At 37.7% G+C, this 21,427-nt stretch overlaps 1 protein-coding gene and 1 non-coding gene across 3 annotated transcripts in view; both read left to right on the forward strand.

Annotated features, from left to right (window-relative positions):
* Positions 1–21,427, forward strand: part of LOC122679193 (MDM2 binding protein) — a 72,921-nt gene that overhangs the window by 3,551 nt on the left and 47,943 nt on the right. For both annotated transcript variants that reach the window (XR_006336344.1, XM_043879521.1), the window contains exons 3-11: positions 1,084–1,157; positions 1,253–1,404; positions 3,175–3,233; positions 4,807–4,951; positions 9,445–9,562; positions 10,481–10,615; positions 12,168–12,262; positions 13,062–13,134; positions 16,095–16,212. Coding sequence is in view for 1 of the 2 variants with exons in the window: in XM_043879521.1 (XP_043735456.1) it covers positions 1,084–1,157; positions 1,253–1,404; positions 3,175–3,233; positions 4,807–4,951; positions 9,445–9,562; positions 10,481–10,615; positions 12,168–12,262; positions 13,062–13,134; positions 16,095–16,212 (969 nt within the window). In the remaining variant the exon portion in view is untranslated. The remainder of the gene's footprint in view (positions 1–1,083; positions 1,158–1,252; positions 1,405–3,174; positions 3,234–4,806; positions 4,952–9,444; positions 9,563–10,480; positions 10,616–12,167; positions 12,263–13,061; positions 13,135–16,094; positions 16,213–21,427) is intronic.
* TRNAC-ACA lies at positions 575–646 on the forward strand. The gene has a single exon. It is a non-coding gene; the product is annotated as a tRNA-Cys (tRNA).

Raw genomic sequence — 21,427 nt, forward strand, 5'->3', positions numbered from 1 at the left:
GATGCAGGGAAGTGAGCGGCCTGGTGTCCCAGTGGAAGTGGGGTGGGGTGTAGCCTTGGTCAGAAGGATGGTGCCTCTTACATGTCAACAGGAAGGAATGAAGAAAGGCCTGATGGAAATGCAGGAAGGGTGGTCTGTTTGTCGACAGGATGTTATTTGAGTTACTACCTAATGGCTTCTATTTTCTTAAGGAATTAGGGGATAAAGTCTTCTGGAATTTTGGCAGAAATTGGTAATAGGCACTTAGCATCTTTCCTAACTTCTATGAGGTAAGCCGCAGTTACTCCTCCTTTGAATCCGATTTCTGTACATTGCTCTAAATTTTTCATTGATCTTCTGACTCGTACCCTGGGGTGACCCTTAATTTCATATGTTCATATAATATTCCAGTCTCCAAGAAGATCATCTCTATTTTAAGGCTATAGTTATTCTTTATCTCCTCTCTTTTTAGTAAGGCTGAACCAAACCTTCATGGTCTTTGAGGAGGGAACCATTTTCCCTAAAATGCTTTGCATTTTTTGGTATTATTCAGCAGTAATTGAGTGGGTGTATTTTTCAGCATCTTTTTAGGTCTTCCCTGGTGGCTCAGATGGTAAAGCGTCTGCCTACAATGCGGGAGACCCAGGTTCGATCCCTGGGTTGGGAAGATCCCCTGGAGAAGGAAATGGCAACCCACTCCGGTACTCTTGCCCGGAAAATCCCATGGACGGAGAAGTGTGATAGGCTGCTGTCCATGGGGTTGCAAAGAGTCGGACATGACTAAGCCACTTCACTTTCACTTTCCTTTCCTTTAGATTTTAGAGTTTGAAATGAAGATTAATAATAATCATGTGCATTTGAACTGCGATGAACTAAAGCAGAGTCTTCATAGAGAGTGAATAATTTTACTCTTTAGGCAGATTTTCCTGTTTGAATTTCTGTATTCTTTATACACACACACACACACACACACACACACATATACATAACTTGGAGAACTGTATAATATGTGTCAAAATTGCATAGCTCTCTAAGTATATGTGCTGTAACATCTGCTTATTTGTGGCATTCTTTCCTTCTAATCAGTATGATTTTGCTTTCAAGCCTGTTCAGTGGGCAGTATACCTGGTTCCAGGAAGTGGTTCTTTGCAGTGCAGGCAGTATGTGGATTTTATCAGGTAATATAAATAAGAAAATGGTCACTGGTCAATATCTTTGTTAATACAAATAATTCCACGAACTCATTACTTAATGCAGTCTTTTGATATGTTAGTTTTGTAGTTCACACTGGGAAGAGATACATTTTGGTGCAGAGAAAGATGACATTGAAGATGTTCTTCAAACAAATACGGAAGAATGTTTGAGTGCTGTTGAGTGTTTTGAGGAAGAAGACAGCAATAGCAGGGAATCATTATCCTTGGCTGAGTATGCTTACATGCTTCCTATAATGTCTTTACAATATTTGACATTAAATTGTATTTTAGCCATGAGAGTGAGGATTTGATATGTTAACAGTTATAGTGAGGGAATTTTACATAATTAAAAATGTCAATTCTTATTTTGGAAGATAGGCAGTTTGGGCCTTTAATTCGAATAAAATTCTTTAAAATGCAAAAATGTGTATCTGAAAATGTTTAGCTTCTTAAGCTTACTTATTTGTAGGAGTCATAAAAAGTGATAATTAATGTGTCACTTGCTTGAAGAAAAAGTCTGCTTGATGTTATATTTCAGGAGCTTGAATAGAAACTTTATTTAAGGTTAATAACTGGCATTCAAACCACAGTATCACTTTCATTTTGCTATTTGAAACTGAAATACATTTCTTCAATTTATGTGTGTCTTCAGTGTTTCAGGCATACTTAAAATCCAGAGTTGTTGAGGGTTATATGGGTGATTGGATTCACTTTTAGATTTTTTGAATTGTAGTTCGACATACATGGCGATTTAGGTAATGTGAGTTGTGGTCATTATTTTTTTCTTCATGAAATACACTGTCTGGTGGTGGTTTAGTTGCTAAGTAGTGTCTGACTCTTGTGATCCCATGGACGGTAGCCGGCCAGGCTCCTCTGTCCATGAGATTTTCCATGGACAGAATACTGGAGTGGGTTGCCATTTCTTTCTCCAGGGGATGTTCCCAACCCAGGAGTCCAACCCAGGTCTCCTGCATTGCAGGCAGGTTCTTTCCCAACTGAGCTACAAGGGAAGCCCACTAGTCATTTTGGTCTTGTGTAATACTTCATTACAAAAAACTACCTGTGCTTATTTTAATATTCAAGTATTATATTTCTATAAATTACTGCAGACTTCGAGCTTTCCTGTTTTCAAATCATATTTGTTTATACTGATTAACGAAGGGAGACGTTGTAGAAGTTTAGAAAAGGCATTGAAACGGAGGCTGGTAGAAGTGGTCTGTAGTTATATGAGCTTGGGGCAGTCACTGAACTTTTCTGGTGCTCACTATCTCATCTGTAAAGTGCTGAGATCCTTTTAGGGCTCTTAGCATTCCATGTTTTCTCACCACTGTCGAAGATGGTGAGTGTAAAAATGATTGTATCTAGTAAATGACTTAATAACTATTTCCACAAGAGGGAGCTTGAAAACTGCATTTTACCATAAGATGCCTTAAGTTTTTTAAACAATGGTGAGTTTATAATAAAAGATTCAAGTAACTTTATGCCATATAATAAGCTATTTTGAGAAAAATTTATTATATGGATAAAACTAACAGATTTTAAAGAATTGAAGGAGAGTGTCATGCTTTCCAGTCATCTGTTATATGTCATTCAGAGAAAAGCAGTAGCCTTTATTAAACACTTAGGAATATCTTACTTTGTAGGGTTCAGAAAAATGTTTGGTCTACTAGTTATGATTTATTTTTTATGTACTAGATATAATTTAGGGATGGTTTTTTCCCCCCGTTTTTGTTACTGTTGTTTGGGGAGTGTGGCTTAGAACTTGGATTCAGGGTTTGAATCCTAGCTTTCATACCTACTACTGATGTGGACTTTAACTGAATTATTTAAAGTGAGGATAAAAATAGTATTAAGAGTATTGCCTCATGGGATTGTCATGAAGATCAAATGAGATAATGCTAACATACTTAATAGTGCCTGGCGCAGAGATCCATTTGATTAGTATGACCTAATTATGATTATATATAACTTTTTTTTTTTTCTACTTTCTCTTTTGTTTTAGCCTTTATGAAGAGTCTGCAGAAAGTTTGCATCAGTTATCAGACAAGCTTCCTGCTCCTGGTAATATCTTATGGCTACTTTCAGTAATTTGCATCTTATCTTAAACTGTGTGTGAATGAATGATAAACTCAGTCTTTATGCTCGTGTTCTCACTTCTGATTTTTAAAATCAAAATGAAAAATGATTTTTATTTGAAGTTGTGAAAAAAGACATGCTCCACTACTTTAATAAAATGCATTGTTGAGATGTTAGTTTTCTTAATTGTTTTCATTTACTTAGACAAAAATTAGAACTTACAAAATTAAATACTCATCTGTTTCCTGCTTCAGTTATTACTAAAGAAGAGTCTTTCTACTGTCTACCATTGTTTTCTACAATGTTCTTTAGAAAACTTGTCCCATGACAACTCCTGGAAAAAGAAATTCTTTAATGTATATCATTTGGGTAACATTCTTTCATGGTGTGAAGTCAGCTATATATGTTGTCATATAGAAAATCATACAGTAAAAGAAGCCCTTGACTCAATTTTTTTATGCAGTTCATTTTTTTCCCTGTAATGGAAAGCATGTTTTATGAAACAGTGTATTGTTTATTCTTAAAGCTGTATTTTATTTTAATCTTTCTTAAGGTGAATCAATTAGTTGATTCATCAAAAATTTGATATACTTTGGCATCCACAAATACTTTTAAAGAGATTTCTGAATATTTTCGTTATTGGAGGTCAGTTATTAAGCAGATATTTGTTGTGTCTATTATGTGTCAGGCATGTACTGGGAACTGAGTATACAGTGATGAGTAAAGTATATGTGATTATCATAAAGGACTTTAGCTCACAATCTAATCCTTATATTCAGGATTGTATTTTAGCATAAAAGATCATATATGGAAAATAGCTGAATACATTGACAAATAAGCATCAATTTTTTCTATGAAGTTCAAAATATGAAATGTAGAGTTGCTATTTTGGCAAATTGAAATACTTTCATTGTTATACTTTTGTTTGGTTTTTGTTTGATTTTGATTTTTCTTATCCTTCAGTAAAATTCATCATTTTATAAAATGTAAAGTGTCATGAAGTTAACCTTCTTTTCTCAGGAACCAGTCATATTGTCAGTATAACTGAGTTTTCTGAGTGTTTTATTGTTCTTTAAAAAGAGAAATAATTTATTTGAGCATTACAATTTTACACTAATTCATTCCCTTTTGTGTAACAAAATTAAGTATAGAAGAACATAATCAATTGCACAAGTTTTTTTCCCCTCTGTTCAGAACAACAATAGCATTGATGATCTCACGAGCAATGTATTATTAACCACTGACACATAATTGGCAAGTGATTATGATATAGTTCATTTTTCTGGCATATGCTAGCTATTTCAAGATAACATGGCTTTAAATCAAGGGATGAACATTTAAAAATTTCCAACTCCTAAAGATGTGTATTGTTTTGAAGAATTTCATAAATTAAAGTTAAGATCCTCCTTCATCTTCTAAAAAAACATAAAATTCAATTGTCCAGGATACTGTTTTGAGGCATTTTGGGTCTAACATCTTTAAAAAGTTACACTTAATCAACTGTGCTCCAACATAAAAATGTAAAAAAAATTATAAAAATGCCTTTATTTCTTTCTAGGTAGAGCAATGATAGATATAATACTGTTGCCTTCTGACAAAGATCCTCCAAAACTGAGAGACTGTCTGCCTACTGTAGGAGCATTAAAACATTTGAAGGAATGGTATTCAGCAAAAATTACTGTAGTGGGAGATCATTGTGAAATGTAAGCTCTCTGTGCTATTTGTTTTTATAGTTAACTTGCTACCCTGCTTTTAATAGACCCAGCCTTTGAAGATTTTTAAAAATGTGACAGTTTTATGGTGGTGGCCAAGAAAGCAACATCTTATGGGAAAACAAACTTTTTGACCAACCCAATATGTCCTACTGTTCATGGGGTTCTCAAGGCAAGAATACTGAAGTGGCTTGCCATTCCCTTCTCCAGTGGACCACACTCTGTCAGACCTCTCCACCATGACCCCACCATCTTGGGTGGCCCCACGCGGCATGGCTTAGTTTCACTGAGTTAGACAAGGCTGTGGTCCTGTGATCAGATTGGCTAGTTTTCTGTGATTATGGCTTCAGTGTGTCTGCCCTTTGATACCGTCACACAACACCTACCATCTTACTTGGGTTTCTCTTACCTTGGACGTGGGGTATCTCTTCACAGCTGCTCCTTACCTTGGATGAGGGGTATCTCCTCACGGCCGCCCCTCCTGACCTTGAACTTGGAGTAGCTCCTCTCGGCCCTCCTGTGCCCGCGCAGCTGCCACTCCTTGGACATGGGGTTGCTTCTTGAGAACCCCATGAACAGTATGAAAAGGCAAAATGATAAGATACTGAAAGAGGAACTCCCCAGGTCAGTAGGTGCCCAATATGCTACTGGAGATCAGTGGAGAAATAACTCCAGAAAGAATGAAGGGATGGAGACAAAGCAAAAACAACACCCAGTTGTGGATGTGACTGGTGATAGAAGCAAGGTCTGATGCTGTAAAGAGCAGTATTGCATAGGAACCTGGAATGTTAGGTCCATGAATCAAGGCAAATTGGAAATGGTCAAACAGGAGATGGCAAGAGTGAATGTCGACATTCTAGAAATCAACGAACTAAAATGGACAGGAATGGGTGAGTTTAACTCGGATGACCATTATATCTACTACTGTGGGAAAGAATCCCTTAGAAGAAATGGAGTAGCCATCATGGTCAACAAAAGAGTCCAAAATGCAGTACTTGGATGCAATCTCAAAAATGACAGAAGGATCTCTGTTCGTTTCCAAGGAAAACCATTCAATATCACAGTAATCCAAGCCTATGCCCCAACCAGTGATGCTGAAGAAGCTGAAGTCGAATGGTTCTATGACGATCTACAAGACCTTTTAGAACTAACACCCAAAAAAGATGTCCTTTTCATTATAGGGGACTGGAATGCAAAAGTAGGAAGTCAAGAAACACCTGGAGTAACAGGCAAATTTGGCCTTGGAGTACGGAATGAAGCAGGGAAAGGCTAATAGAGTTTTGCCAAGAGAACACACTGGTCATAGCAAACACCTTCTTCCAACAACACAAGAGAAACTCTACACATGGACATCACCAGATGGTCAACACCAAAATCAGATTGATTATATTCTTTGCAGCCAAAGATGGAGAAGTTCTATACAGTCAGCAAAATCAAGACCGGGAGCTGACTGTGGCTCAGATCATGTAACTCCTTATTGCCAAATTCAGACTTAAACTGAAGAAAGGAGGGAAAACCACTAGACCATTCAGGTATGACCTAAATCAAATCCCTTATGACTATACAGTGGAAGTGAGAAATAGATTTAAGGGAGTAGATCTGATAGACAGAGAGCCTGATGAACTATGGACAGAGGTTTGTGACATTGTACAGGAGACAGGGATCAAGACCATCCCCAAGGAAAAGAAATGCAAAAAGGCAAAATGGTTGTCTGAGGAGGCCTTACAAATAGCTGAGAAAAGAAGAGAAGCGAAAACCAAAGGAGAAAGGGAAAGATATTCCCATTTGAATGCAGAGTTCCGAAGAATAGCAAAGAGAGATAAGAAAGCCTTCCTCAGCGATCAATGCAAAGAAATAGAGGAAAACAACAGAATGGGAAAGACTAGAGATCTCTTCAAGAAAATTCAAGATACCAAGGGAACATTTCATGCAAAGATGGGCTCCATAAAGGACAGAAATGCTATGGACCTAACAGAAGCAGAAAATATTAAGAAGAGGTGGCAAGAATACAGAGAACTGTACAAAAAAGTTCTTCACAACCCAGATAATCACGATGGTGTGATCACTCATCTAGAGCCAGACATCCTGGAATGTGAAGTCAAGTGGGCCTTAGAAAGCATCACTATGAACAAAGCTAGTAGAGGTGATGGAATTCCAGCTGAGCTATTTCGAATCCTGAAAGATGATGTTGTGAAAGTGCTGCACTCAATATGCCAGTAAATTTGGAAACCTCAGCAGTGGCCATAGGACTGGAAAAGGTCAGTTTTCATTCCAATCCCAAAGAAAGGCAATGCCAAAGAATGCTCAAACTACCACACAATTGCACTCATCTCACACGCTAGTAAAGTAATGCTCAAAATTCTCCAAGCCAGGCTTCAGCAATACATGAACCATGAACTTCCAGATGTTCAAAGTGGTATTAGAAGAGGCAGAGGAACCAGAGATCAAACTGCCAACATCCAGTGGATCGTCAAAAAAGCAAGAGAGTTCCAGAAAAACATCTGTTTCTGCTTTATTGACTATGCTAAAGCCTTTGACTGTGTGGATCACCACAAACTGGAAAATTCTGAAAGAGTTGGGCATACCAGACCACCTGATCTGCCTCTTGAGAAACCTGTATGCAGATCAGGAAGCAACAGTTAGAACTGGACATAGAACAACAGACTGGTTCCAAATAGGAAAAGGAATACTTCAAGGCTGTATATTGTCACCCTGCTTATTTAACTGAAATGCAGAGTGCATCATGAGAAACGCTGGGCTGGAGGAAGCCCAAACTGGAATCAAGATTGCTGGGAGAATTATCAATAAGCTCAGATATGCAGATGACACCACCCTTATGGCCGAAAGTGAAGAGGAACTAAAATGCCTCTTGATGAAAGTGAAAGAGGAGAGTGAAAAAGTCGGCTTAAAGCTCAACATTCAGAAAACGAAGATCATGGCGTCTGGTCCCATCACTTCATGGCAAATAGGTGTGGAAACAGTGGAAACAGTGTCAGACTTTATTTTTTTGGGCTCCAAAATCACTGTAGATGGTGATTGCAGCCATGAAATTAAAAGACGCTTACTCCTTGGAAGGAAAGTTATGACCAACCTAGATAGCATATTAAAAAGCAGAGACGTTACTTTGCCAACAAAGGTCCATCTAGTCAAGGCTATGGTTTTTCCCATGGTCATGTATGGATGTGAGAGTTGGACTGTGAAGAAAGCTGAGTGCCAAAGAATTGATGCTTTTGAACTGTGATGTTGGAGAAGACTCTTGAGAGTCCCTTGGACTGCAAGGAGATCCCACCAGTCCATCCTAAAGGAGATGAGTCTTGGGTGTTCATTGGAAGGACTGATGCTGAGGCTGAAACTCCAGTACTTTGGCCACCTCATGCGAAGAGCTGACTCATTGGAAAAGACCCTGATGCTGGGAGGGGTTGGGGGCAGAAGAAGGGGACGACAGAGGATAAGATGGCTGGATGGCATCACTGACTCAATGGACATGAGTTTGAATAAATTCCAGGAGTTGTTGATGGACAGGGAAGCCTGGCGTGCTGCAGTCCATGGGGTGGCAAAGAGTTGGACACGACTGAGTGACTGAACTGAACTGAATATGTCCTACTGCAATTAGAGATTTTTTGCATTAAGAAAAACCTAGATTTTCCTTATTTCATACTTTATATTTCTCAGATGTTTTAAGTTTTTTGTAAATATTATGGATACTGTTTTTGAACTGTTATTGAGTGTTATTCTCTCAACTCCTTGTGTATTTTTAAATAGATTTGTATTGTCCAGTGAGCACCATGATAAATCCCATGGGTATATGGATACACTGGATTTATAATGTCATATTTGTTTTTTGTTTTATGTGCAATGTAGAAATAAATATATACTGTTGTGTTTTACTGGAGTAAGTATCAACTGTGTATTACAGTTTTGATCCTTAAATAGGTGTTGAATTTGTTCACTTCATGATTTTCTTCATTCAGCAACTGTTGACCACTGTCATTATGTCAAGCACAGCAGTATATATTGGGGAATTTCAAAAGTGAGATTTGATCTTTTTCATTGAAATATAGGGAGGAACTGGAATGCATATAGTCAGGATAATCTGTCAGTGGTATTAAGGAATTTCATATACAACTGTTGTGGGAACAGTTTAGAAAAGCAGTTCTTTTGAAGATAAGAATTTAATTCTTCGTATATGTGTGTACATATGTGTGTATTTGACATGTTAAAGCCAGTAAATGACAATAGGAAAATCTATTCATCTGTAGCATTAAGGATAATTATTCATAATACATGGTGATATTGAGATTAAATGAACATATGCTGGAAACTTCTCCAGAGACTGATTTAATGAATGTTCTATAATATTAGTAGATAAAAGCAGAAATAGAAGCTTGACATTTTGCTTGTTTAGCTTATAGTTAACTATAACCATTAAATCTAAGTCAAATTTAAAAGCCTGTATTGAATTATCATGAACTTTTTATTTATAGAAGTTATCAGAAAATTGCAGAATACCTTTCTGCTAATGTTGTATCTTTTGAAGATCTCAGAAATGCTATTGATTCAAAGGAGCTGTGGAGGGGAAAGATTCAGATATGGGAGAGGAAGGTAAGGGGATTTCTGTTATCACAGTTTACAAAGTGGGCCTTTCAATGTTATTTACAACACAGATAATATAAATGAATCCTAATGAACATGTGCCATTTGAAAATGTTCTGGAAGAACACTTATCTAAATAGAACTGCTTCGTTAATAGAAATGTTCTGAATTTATACTTATGCAATAGCCCACTGGCTTCATGTTGCTAGTAGAACTTTCTATGTGACTACTTCAAACACAAACTGAATTTTTTACTTTATTTAAATGTAAGGAGTCACTATGATTGTTTTGGGCACTGCAATTCTAAAATGTAACATTATTTTAAAACATAGCATTTAACATTAGTTGAGTTCATGTTTGTCCAAGCTGCTTTATTTCATGTAAGTTGTATTTTTTTTTTTTTTGCATGTGAGTTGTATCCATGTTCAAATAATTATTTCTGGTATTTGATGTATTTCAGTCTATTATGCTTAGTCGCTCAGTCGTGTCCAATTCTCTGGGACCCCATGGACTGTAGCCTGCCAGGCACCTCTGTCCATGGGATTTTCCAGGCAAGAATACTGGAGTGGGTTGCCATTCCCTTCTCCAGGGGTTCTTCCCGACCCAGGGATCGAACCCCAGTCTTCTGCACTGCAGGCAGATTCTTAACCATTTGCGCCACCAGGGAAGTCCCTGTGGTTCCAGAGAATGGGCTTAATATACTCTTGCGGTCTAGTGAAAGGCCAAGGAGAGCATTTCATGAAAAATTCATGTGTAAGTTGAAATACGAATGATGTGTACGTAAATGGAAGAATTGCATTTTGAGCTGAGGAATCAAAAATGAATTTACATATGGTTTTCCTCTCAACTTTTATGTTGAAATAAGATATATTAATCTTTATAACTTAATTCATGATGCCTGTAAGTGCTCTCTCCATTTCTTTTCAGTTTGGAAGTGAAATTAGTTTCCCTGAATTTTGTTTAAAGGGAGTCACACCTAAGGATTTTAATACATCTAATTTAGAAACTTGCTTTCTTGACAAAAAGATAATACCATCGAAGGATAAAGATATTTTGCCAAAGGTAATCTGTGTTTGTTTTTGCAATCATCCATTCATAAATATTTTTATAAGATACATTTGAATCTTCAGTTAACTAATATATGTGCCTAAGTGTGCTCACTCACACAACTTTTATTATAATTGTTCTTAAATTATACTGTTATCAGCATTGAATGTTGGCAAAACTATCACTGTTTTAGATTCTTTTCAAAATGGAATGATCCTAATGTTAAGTCAGTATAGGCCTGAAACCACTTTAGGTTTGAACTTTACTATGTGAGCTTTCTAGGATTCAGTTTGAAGGGAGCATGACACAGTGGAAAAAGAACAGGCTTTGATCTCTCTGTCTCTGTGTTCACACACACAAATGCGTGCGTCAGTTCAGTCGCTCAGTCATGTGCGACTCTGCGACCCCATGGACTGCAGCACACCAGGCTTCCCTGTCCATCACCAATCCCAAAACTTGCTCGCACTCATGTCCGTTGAGTCGGTGATGCCATCCAATCATCTCGTCCTCTGTCATCCCCTTCTCCTGCCTTCAGTCTTTCCCAGCATCAGGGCCTTTTCTAATGCGTCAGCTCTTTGCATCAGGTGGCCAAAGTATTGAAGCTTCAGCATCAGTCCTTCTGATGAATATTTCGGATTGATTTCCTTTAGGATTGACTGGTTTGATCTTCTTGCAGTCCACGGGACTCTCAAGAGTCTTCTCCAACACCACGGTTCAAAAGCATCAATTCTTAGACGCTCAGCTTCCTTTATGACCCAACTCTCACATCCACGTATGACTACTAAAAAACCATACCCTTGAGTATACGGATCTTTATATAAATACACACTATGTGTGTTGTGTATTTTTGTGTATACACACACATACATACACAGAATCATATATGGTAAAATTACTCAGATTTATGCAAGTTTAAAATTTTGTATTGTTTGAAGATGTTTTTGTTTTTCTTTGCCCTTCCTATTAAGTACTCTAACCCCAGCCTTGGAAATACCTTCTTCACTAGCTCACTCTTAGTTTACTTTTAGACTCTATCCAAAGAAATCCTTATTTCTTCGAGTGGAGCTTTCTTTGTTAATTAGCATTCTTGGTTTCACTAGTTCTTTCTTTAATTACCCTGGTATTTTCTCCAAGGATTTTTTTTTTTTTTTTTAATCTCAGCATACCAGTTAGAGTTCCTTCTGGTGTGTCTTTTCTTTTTCTTTCTCAGTTTTTCAGACCCACTTCAGTAACCTAGCCTTCTGGCGTATCTGTCTGTCTAGCTAGAGATAAACAGGAAAAGTTGAGAACTCTTGTCCTCTGTTGCTTACCTCTTTCTGGACTTACTTTCTTCCTGTAAAACTCTTTCTAGAAACTTTCCTTTCTAGGAAATCTCCATGTCTATCTCTCCACTCTGAAAGCTAGAATTGGAATGGAAGAAATTCTTGTCTGTTACAGAGAATGAAGTGTTTGGCTTGCATAGTGTATAAATACTGTCTTTTTAAGACCCATTTTAAAGATTTAAACCCTGCACTTTCGTTTTATTTCTGGTATTTAAAACCTTACATAATTTTATTTTCCATTTTAGGTTTTTCATTATTATGGCCCTGCTTTAGAATTTGTGCAGATGATAAAATTATCAGATCTACCTTCCTGCTATATGTCGGACATTGAATTTGAGCTGTATCCTTTTCATTTACATGTTCATCATAGATCACATTTTCTGTGTCAAGTAGAGTTTATTCGTGATACCACCACATTTAAATATTTGGCCGTACTTTTGTTGTTTTTCTTTTTTTTTATAATATCAGTATACCTTTCATTGCCATTGTTTTAATAGAAGTTCTACAACTTGGAAAAAAGAATCTTCCTTCAGGTAATATATTTATGCCTTTAGGATAGGCAGAAGACTTCCTGAAATTATCACTCATTTGTGGGGTAGGGAAGAGGGAAAAATGTTAGGAATCTGTAAAGAAAAACAAAATAATTTATATACTATTGGAAGGTTCAGATGTTTCTCTTGACATTGGCAGGATAGATAAAAGTGCCATTTTACTGTATTGTTTTAGTTACTTAAGTAAATAAGAATGCCATCACATTTGTTTGCAAATATTCAGCATATTTTAGAATCTTTTTAAGGAAAATATATCTAAGACGTTTTAAGAATATACCTAATAACAGAATATTTTGTATAAAAAGAATTTGTTGTTGGTTGGAAATGAGACCCTAGTATATACAATGTTCTTGAATTTTTATTCAGAAGCTCCAGTTTTTAAAATCTCTGGTTCTAATAGTTCGCAGTATCGTACTTCTTGTTGTATCTTCAGAATCAGAAAAGTAATTATCCTTAAGGAGAGGAGTAGTTTAAAATTTTTGATAAATGAATTTAACCATCTTGTGAGTTGGAGAATCAGACTTACTGTAGGAAGTAAAATTATTTGACAGTTAACCATTCCATCGTTTCTTTAACTCCTTAGTACAGGGGATTGACCAAAAACAGTGCCAAGCAGAGCTCCGTGTTGTTGTTGGAGCAGATTTCATCCCTGTGTGGCGAGGTATAGAGAGTGGGGCTTGTGTGGTTTGATTTTAACTCAATATTTACAGATGTGTGAGAAAAGGGAATATATATTTTTTTCATCTGTCTTTGTGTGATGATTTGGTTTCTTTCAAATAACACATTGTTTTGGTCCTAATTCATATTAAATACTTTGGACTTGTTATAACTCCAGAGTCTACTGCAGACAGGAAGTGATTTTTGTTTTTTTAGAAGAGATTTTAAAAAATAAGCTTCATGATTGGTAATTGCTTTAAAGTTTTAGGGTACGTTAGGTTATTGTTAACCTACTCCTTTCACATTTGATTTCAGTTCTGTGGCAAGATATTTATGTGGCCCAAATGATAGACACACTTAAGTGAAACATTCTCCCGAAATGCATAAAGCTCTAGATACCCTCTTTTGAAGTTACAATGAAGTCTTTAGTCCTTAATTTTATAGATAATGTTTCAAGTCAAAATCAGACATATACCTGTAATTCAGCACAGGTATAAAATAATTGTTAATCCATCTATTGAAGATAGGGAAGACCAATCCTAGAAGACAGCTAAACTGTTGGTATCTATTCATGGCATTTTCAGTTGTTTTATTTTAAATTTGATTTATTAGATTGTCATTTTTATTGTTTCTTGGGCAATGACTATAGAATATTGAACTGTACTTTATCAGTCAGGGACAAATATTGGATCTTTAAATATATGTTCCCACTTTAATGCAGCGAAAGGCATAATTTTTGGAAACATAGATTATGTAATTTGGCTGATCTGCAAAACAGATGTGAAACAGTTCATTGTCCTTTTACAGTGGGTTAAAATTAGTCTTTTACGTTTTTTAAAAGAAAATTTTAAATTGCATGCTCATTGCTTGAAATAATCCTAGTGCTTTATACCATGGTTTTCATTTATTTGTTCTTTTTTTTTTTTTTTTGGATTGCCTGCCAGTTGTTTGTTGCAGGTACTGGAGAGAATAAAGTGGACAAGGTCCCTCCTTGGGAAGCTGTCATAGTCCTTAAATTCTAGTGATTTATGTGATCCTAAGTCGACTTCTGAGCCTAAAAAGGATGTTTGATTATCCCCAGAATAAAAATAAAAGCCTTTTAGAGGAATGCTTATTAGATTAGAAAAAGGCAAGATAAAATTGTTAGAGAATCATAATATCTAGTAATCATATGGACAGAGAACACTTTTGTCAAAGAAGAGAATTTATAAGGCTAAAATCATGATTGTCATTAGTGCCTGCTTGTTTGGTGTTTGCCCCTTGAAGGGGGTTTGAAGTGTTGTCTTAAATTTTGAAATAGAAGGTGAAAGTAAAAGCGTCATTCTCAAGTCTCTAGGAGTCCATGTAAGGGTCAGTGTAGGAGTGAGCACAGCTTATCAAAAGTAAAAGTGTCGTTCTCAAGTCTCTGAGTCCATCTAAAGGTCAGTGTAGGAGTGGGCACAGCTTATCAAAATCCAAGTTTTGTTGTCAGTATTGTGGAAACTATTGACATAAATTTATTTTGTAGGAATTTATAGCATTTGTGATTTAGAAATGTTTATTTTCATTTTTGTAGTAAATGTTTAATCAAAAATAGGCTGTCTCAGAAATGTGATTATTTATCTGGCTGGCGGATCAGGATATTTATACCAGGGTATAAGTTATGCTTTGAACTGTGTTTAGCATCTCTGCATTGTTAGGCTGTAGCTGTAATTTTAACGGCCGTATAACTGGTAAACTATACCTGGACTCTGATCTGGCGTACTCACATTACAGCTTCGTCTGCCCTTTGGGCAGACGGTCTTGTCATGCATTTTGGGCTAAGAAGTCTTCTTTATGCAAGGAGGGAGAACTAGGACTTAATGTTTAGAGACATATATATTTTAGAATTAATGATTATTTTCCTAAATATTTTTACTTTAATGTCTAACCTTGAGTATGTGGAATATATTTAACTTAAAAAGATTATGGCTATAACAATAAAGGGAAAGTAAGCATATTTAATTTTACCTTCCTTATTTTGCCCCTGGTAGACTTATTTTTATAACTGTTAGTTAAGAATACTTAAGCAAAAATAATAAATAGCAGCAAAAAGTGTTAAGTAACTTTGTATCACGTATCTCATATAACTCTTCTGTCTGCAGAAGACAATTAAAAGTGACTTTGGTTTAAATTTGAGATGCCTCGTGCCTAAATTTCACCCAAATTTAAAGAAAAAAAGTATATATCAAGATGTGCTGATTTTGTAGCTTACATTTCTAAAATAACAGGCAAAATACAGCTTTCAGGGTTGCAATTTGTATTGTTCAGTGCTTAATCAAACTGAGAATTTACCTAAATATGTTATGTTGGGCTTGGGGGAACAAATATTTAATGAACATCTGTGTGCCCAGCCATGGGAATATGATGATGACTAAGTTGGGCTTGCTCATAAGTCAGCTGGATGCTGCTGTGTGTTTTCTGGCATATGATTCATGGTTTCTCTGAATTTTATACCTATTAGCATTAAGTCTCCGATATCTAGGAACAGAAGTTATGAAATTGCCTTTTGATTCTAATTTTGAAGCCAGAACAATAATCCATTTAGATCCAAAGTTATAAAATTATGGCTTAGTATGACCAGAATCTTTTGAGAACAGGTAGAATTTGTGGCCTCTCATTGATTTGCAGATAGACAAAGAAATTATACCCACAACCTGAACTTAAGTATTGTAAATATGGTTTTCAGAGAGAGATGACTCAGTGGAAGGAGAAGGAACACCTATAGCTGAATACCTTTCTGTGTTTTTTGGCTTTTTCTTTTTTGGTAGAGGTGAGCCTGTGTTTTAGGTTTTTGTTTTTTACTTTTTATAGTGAAATTTTTGGGAGAGGGAATTATTAAAGGTGTGTTATGTAGGTGAGATGTGAGTAGAGAATTGTCAAGTGATAGTATGTTAAAGGTGCCTCCTGTGAGCAGTCACTAAAAGTATATTCTGTTTTATCCAGGCTGGTGCTCTTTTTGTATTGCCATGTACCATTAGCAGCATACTTATTCCTCCTCCCAGCCAACTCAGTTCAAGAAGATGGAAGGAATATATGGCTAGAAAGCCTAGGACAATCAGTGGTAAGCAGTCCAGTTTTCATGGTGCAACATAAATAATGTACATATCAAATCTGAAATGGAGATTTAACACTTTTTTATGAGAAGATATGTTATTTATTAGTACTAATTAAAAAGGATCTGTATCATATTAAGATTTTTTTTTTATCTAACAACCTACTGCAACATATATACAGCAGCCTTAATTTATTTGTAAAATATCAGTGTTCAAAAGACAGAAATCTTGGTTAATTAGATAGCTAACTATATTGAACATGGATTTCTTAGAGCCATTTCAGGAATAAAATTGATGGAAATAATGATCAATTTATTATATGATATATTAAAAAAGTTAACTTGTTAAAATTTTCTGAAGAAATTAATAGAATTTATTTAACAACTTTTTATATGCTGTGCAGTGTTCTAAGTACTTTAGACATCTTGATTCATTTAAATTTTATAATAACCTTATGAAATTATATTTATATAATTTAACAGATTTAACAGATTTTCCACATTTAACAGATGTGGAAAATTGGGGCTTGGAGAAATTACAGAGCCATTAACTGCCAGAATCTTGTTTAAAATCCTGTCTCTTCCAGTTAATAACTCTGTTAACTTCTCCAAGGATTTGAACCCAGGCCTCTAACAATCTATTACATTCAAGATGTCATTAATTTCTCTTATAAATTCAGATTATTTAAATCCAAACTAATATTTCATGAAGTAATGGTGGGTCAGATGTTAAAGTCGCTTGTCCAAAGTCACATTGCCGAAGTGTGCTCCTTTGTACTCTTTGCCAGTGTGTATTCCAGTGGGACAGTGGGACTGTGGGACTGTGCCTCGTGGCTCAGCTGGTGAAGAATCCGCCCGCCGTGCGGGAGACCTGGGTTCAGTCCCTGGGTGGGGAAGATCCCCTGGAGGAGGGAAAGGCTGCCCACTCCAGTATTCTTGGGCTTTCCTCGTGGCTCAGCTGGTGAAGAATCCGCCTGCCGTGCGGGAGGCCTGGGTTCCATCCCTGGGTTGGGAAGATCCCCTGGAGGAGGGAAAGGCTGCCCACTCCAGTATTCTTGGGCTTTCCTCGTGGCTCAGCTGGTGAAGAATCCGCCTGCCGTGCGGAGGACCTGGGTTCCATCCCTGGGTTGGGAAGATCGCCTGGAGGAGGGAAAGGCTGCCCACTCCAGTATTCTGGCCTGGAAATTTCCATGGACTGTATAGTCCGTGGGGTTGCAAAGAGCCGGACACGACTGAGCAACTTTCACTTCTTTCTTTTGTTTAATTTAATTCTGAGCTTATGGTTAGTTTTTGTGACCCATGTTGTGATGGGACTAAAGACACACATCTGCCCAACTGTAATCTCGAGAAATACTCTCAAGTCAAGTGCTTGTGCTCAGTCGTGTCCAGCTCTTTGTGCCCCTGTCGACGGTAGTCTGCCAGGCTCCTCTGTCCTTGGAGTTCTCCAGGCAAGAATACTGGATGGGTTGCCATTTCCTTTTCCAGGGGATCTTCCCGAGCTGGGAATTGAGCCTGCGTCTTCTGCCTCTCCCGTATTGCAGGCAGATTATTGACCAAGAAAGCTGCAGAGATACTCTAGAGCCCTAGAATGCTAAGGAATACAGTTTTACAATCAGCGGCTTCCCTAGTACTTTATAGGAAATAGGTGAGATATTGAAATCCATGTTAGCAAATGTTGAATTTGAAATGCAGATAGTATCTATGTAGAAAATTAAAGCTAGAGTTTAAAGTTTTAGATGTATATCTCTGTGAGTCATCAGGGCAGGAGATTTAGAGTTTTATTTACCAGCTGTTTTGGTTACCTATTTTACATGTCACCATAGTTCACTTGAGTTCAGTCGCTCAGTCGTGTCCGACTATTTGTGATCCCATGGACTGCAGCACACCAGGCTTCCCTGTCCATCACAACACTGGGAGCTTACTCACACTCATGTCCCTTGAGCCAGTGATGCCATCCAACCATGTCATCCTCTGTCGTCCCCTTCTCCTCCTGCTTTCAATCTTTCCCACCCTCATGGTCTTTTCCAGTGAGTCAGTTCTTCGCATCAGGTGCCCAAAGTATTGGAGTTTCAGCTTCAGCGTCAGTCAGTCCTTCCAATGAATATTCAGGACTGACTTCCTTTAGGATTGACTCGTTGGATCTCCTTGCAGTCCAGGGGACTCTCAAGAGTCTTCTCCAACACCACAATTCAAAAGGATCAATTCTTTGGTGCTCAGCTTTATTTATAATCCAATTCTCACATCCATACATGACTACTGAAAAACCATAGCTTTGACTAGATGGACCTTTGTTGACAAAGTAATGTCTTTGCTTTTTAATATGCTGTATAGGTTCGTCGTAGCTTTTCTTCCAAGGAGCAAGCGTCTTTTAATTTCATGGCTGCAATCACCATCTGCAGTGATTTTGGAGCCCAAGAAAATGAAGTCTGCCACTCTTTCCCTATCTGTTTGCCATGAAGTGATGGGGACCGGCTGCCATGATCTCAGTTTTCTGAATGTGGAGTTTTAAACCAAGGTTTTCACTCTTCTCTTTCATCAAGAGGCTCTTTAGTTCTTCTTCACTTTCTACCGTAAAGGTGGTGTCATCTGCATATCTGAGCTTATTGATATTTCTCCCAGCAATCTTGATTCCAGCTTGTGCTTCATCCAGCCCAGCATTTCTCATGATGTACTCTGCATATAAGTTAAATAAGCAGGGTGACAATATACAGCCTTGAAGTACTCTTTTTCCTATTTGGAACCAGTCTGTTGTTCTGTGTCCAGTTCTAACTGTTGCTTCCTGACCTGCATACAGGTTTCTCAAGAGGCAGATCAGGTGGTCTGGTATGCCCATCTCTTCAAGAATTTTCCACAGTTTGTTGTGATCCACAGTTAAAGGTTTTGGCAGTCAATAAAGCAGAAGTAGATGTTTTTCTGGAACTCTCTTGCTTTTTCAATAATCCAGTGGTTGTTGGCAATTTGATCTCTGGTTCCTCTGCCTTTTCTGAATCCAGTTTGAACATCTGGAAGTTCACGGTTCACATACTGTTGAACCCTTGCTTGGAGAATTTTAGCATTACTCTGCTAGCGCGTGAGATGAGTGCAATTATGCGGTAGTTTGAGCATTCTTTGGCATTGTATTTCTTTGGGATTGGAATGAAAACTGATCTTTTCCAGTCCTGTGGCCACTGCTGAGGTTTCCAAATTTGCTGGCATATTGAGTGCAGCACTTCACAACATTGTCTTTTAGGATTAGAAATAGCTCAATTGGAATTCTATCTCCTCCACTAGCTTTGTTCATAGTGACCCTTCCTAAGGCCCACTTGACTTCACATTCCAGGATGTCTGGCTCCAGGTGAGTGATCACACCATCCTGATTACCTGGGTCATGAAGATCTTTTTTGTATAGTTCTTCTGTGTATAGTTCTTCTGTGTATCCTTGCCACCTCTGCTTAATATCTTCTACTTCTGTTAGGTCCATAGCATTTCTGTCCTTTATGGAGCCCATCTTTGCATGAAATGTTCCCTTGGTATCTTGAATTTTCTTGAAGAGATCTCTAGTCTTTCCCATTCTATTGTTTTTCTCTGTTTCTTTGCCTTGATCACTTGAGAAAGGCTTTATTAATCTCTCCTTGCTATTTTTTGGAATTCTGCATTGATATGGGTATATCCTTCCTTTTCTCCTTTGGTTTTCGCTTCTCTTCTTTTCTCAGCTATTTGTAAGGCCTCCTCAGACTACCATTTTGCCTTTTTGCATTTCTTTTTCTTGGGGATGGTCTTAATCCGTGCCTCCTGTATAATGTCATGAACCTCTGTCCATAGCTCTTCAGGAACTCTATCAGATCTAATCCCTTGAATCTATTTCTCACTTCCACTGTATAATCATAAGGGATTTGATTTAGGTCATACCTGAATGGTCTAGTGGTTTTCCCTCCTTTCTTCAGTTTAAGTCTGAATTTGGCAATAAGGAGTTCATGATCTGAGCCACAGTCAGCTCCCGGTCTTGTTTTTGCTGACTGTATAGAGCTTCTCCATCTTTGGCTGCAAAGAATATAATCAGTCTGATTTCTGTGTTGACCATCTGGTGATGTCCATATGTAGAGCCTTCTCTTGTGTTGTTGGAAGAGGGTGTTTGCTATGACCAGTGTGTTCTCTTGGCAAAAGTCTGTTAGCCTTTGCCCTGCTTCATTCTGTACTCCAAGGCCAAACTTGCCTTGGAAATACTCCAAATTTGCCTGTTACTTCAGGTATCTCTTGACTTCCTTCTTTTGCATTCCAGTACCGTATAGTGAAAAGTACATCGTTTTGGGGTGTTAGTGCTAGAAGTTCTTGTAGGTCTTCATAGAACCATTCAGTTTCAGCTGTTTCAGCATTACTGGTTGGGCCATAGACTTGGATTACTGTGATATTGAACGATTTGCCTTGGAAACGAACAGAGACCATTCTTTCGTTTTTGAGATTGCATCCAAGTATTGCATTTTGCACTTATTTTTTTTTTTTTACTATGATGCTACTCCATTTCTTCTAAGCTATTCTTGCCCACAGTGGTAGATATAATGGTCATCTGGATTAAATTCACCCATTCCAGTCCGTGTTAGTTCATTGATTGCTAAAATGTCGATGTTCACCCTTGCCATCTCCTGTTTGACCACTTCCAATTTGCCTTGATTCATGGACCTGATATACCCGGTTCCTATGCAATATTGCTCTTTACAGGGTCGGACCTTGTTTCCATCACCAGTCACATCCACACTGAGTGTTGTTTTTGCATTGGCTCCATCCCTTCATTCTTTCTGGAGTTATTTCTCCACTGATCTCCAGATGCATATTGGGGACCTACCGACCTGGGGAGTTCATCTTTCAGTGTCCTGTCTTTTTGCCTTTTCATACTGTTCATGGGATTCTCAAGGCAAGAATACTGAAGTGGTTTGCCATTCCCTTCTCTATGTGGCTCAACTGGTAAAGAATCCACCTGTAATGTGGGAGGCCTGGGTTAGAAATAATCCCCTGGAGAAAGGCTACCCACTCCAGTATTCTGGCCTGGAGAATTCCCAGACTCAAACAGAGCATCACCCTGAGTGACTTGCTTAAAAGAGCAGACAGTTGACTTGCTCATAGTTGGAGCTGGGTTCACCTGGGCAGCTCTCCTGCTCGTCTGACCAGCGCTCGCTGATTGAGGTGTGGCGTCGCTGGGCTTGTGGCTTGTTTGCGGGTTGGCCTCAGATGGTACGCAGGAAGAGGGGTG

Source organism: Cervus elaphus, chromosome 21 (genome assembly GCF_910594005.1).
Source record: "Cervus elaphus chromosome 21, mCerEla1.1, whole genome shotgun sequence".
Classification (NCBI taxonomy): Eukaryota; Metazoa; Chordata; class Mammalia; order Artiodactyla; family Cervidae; genus Cervus; species Cervus elaphus.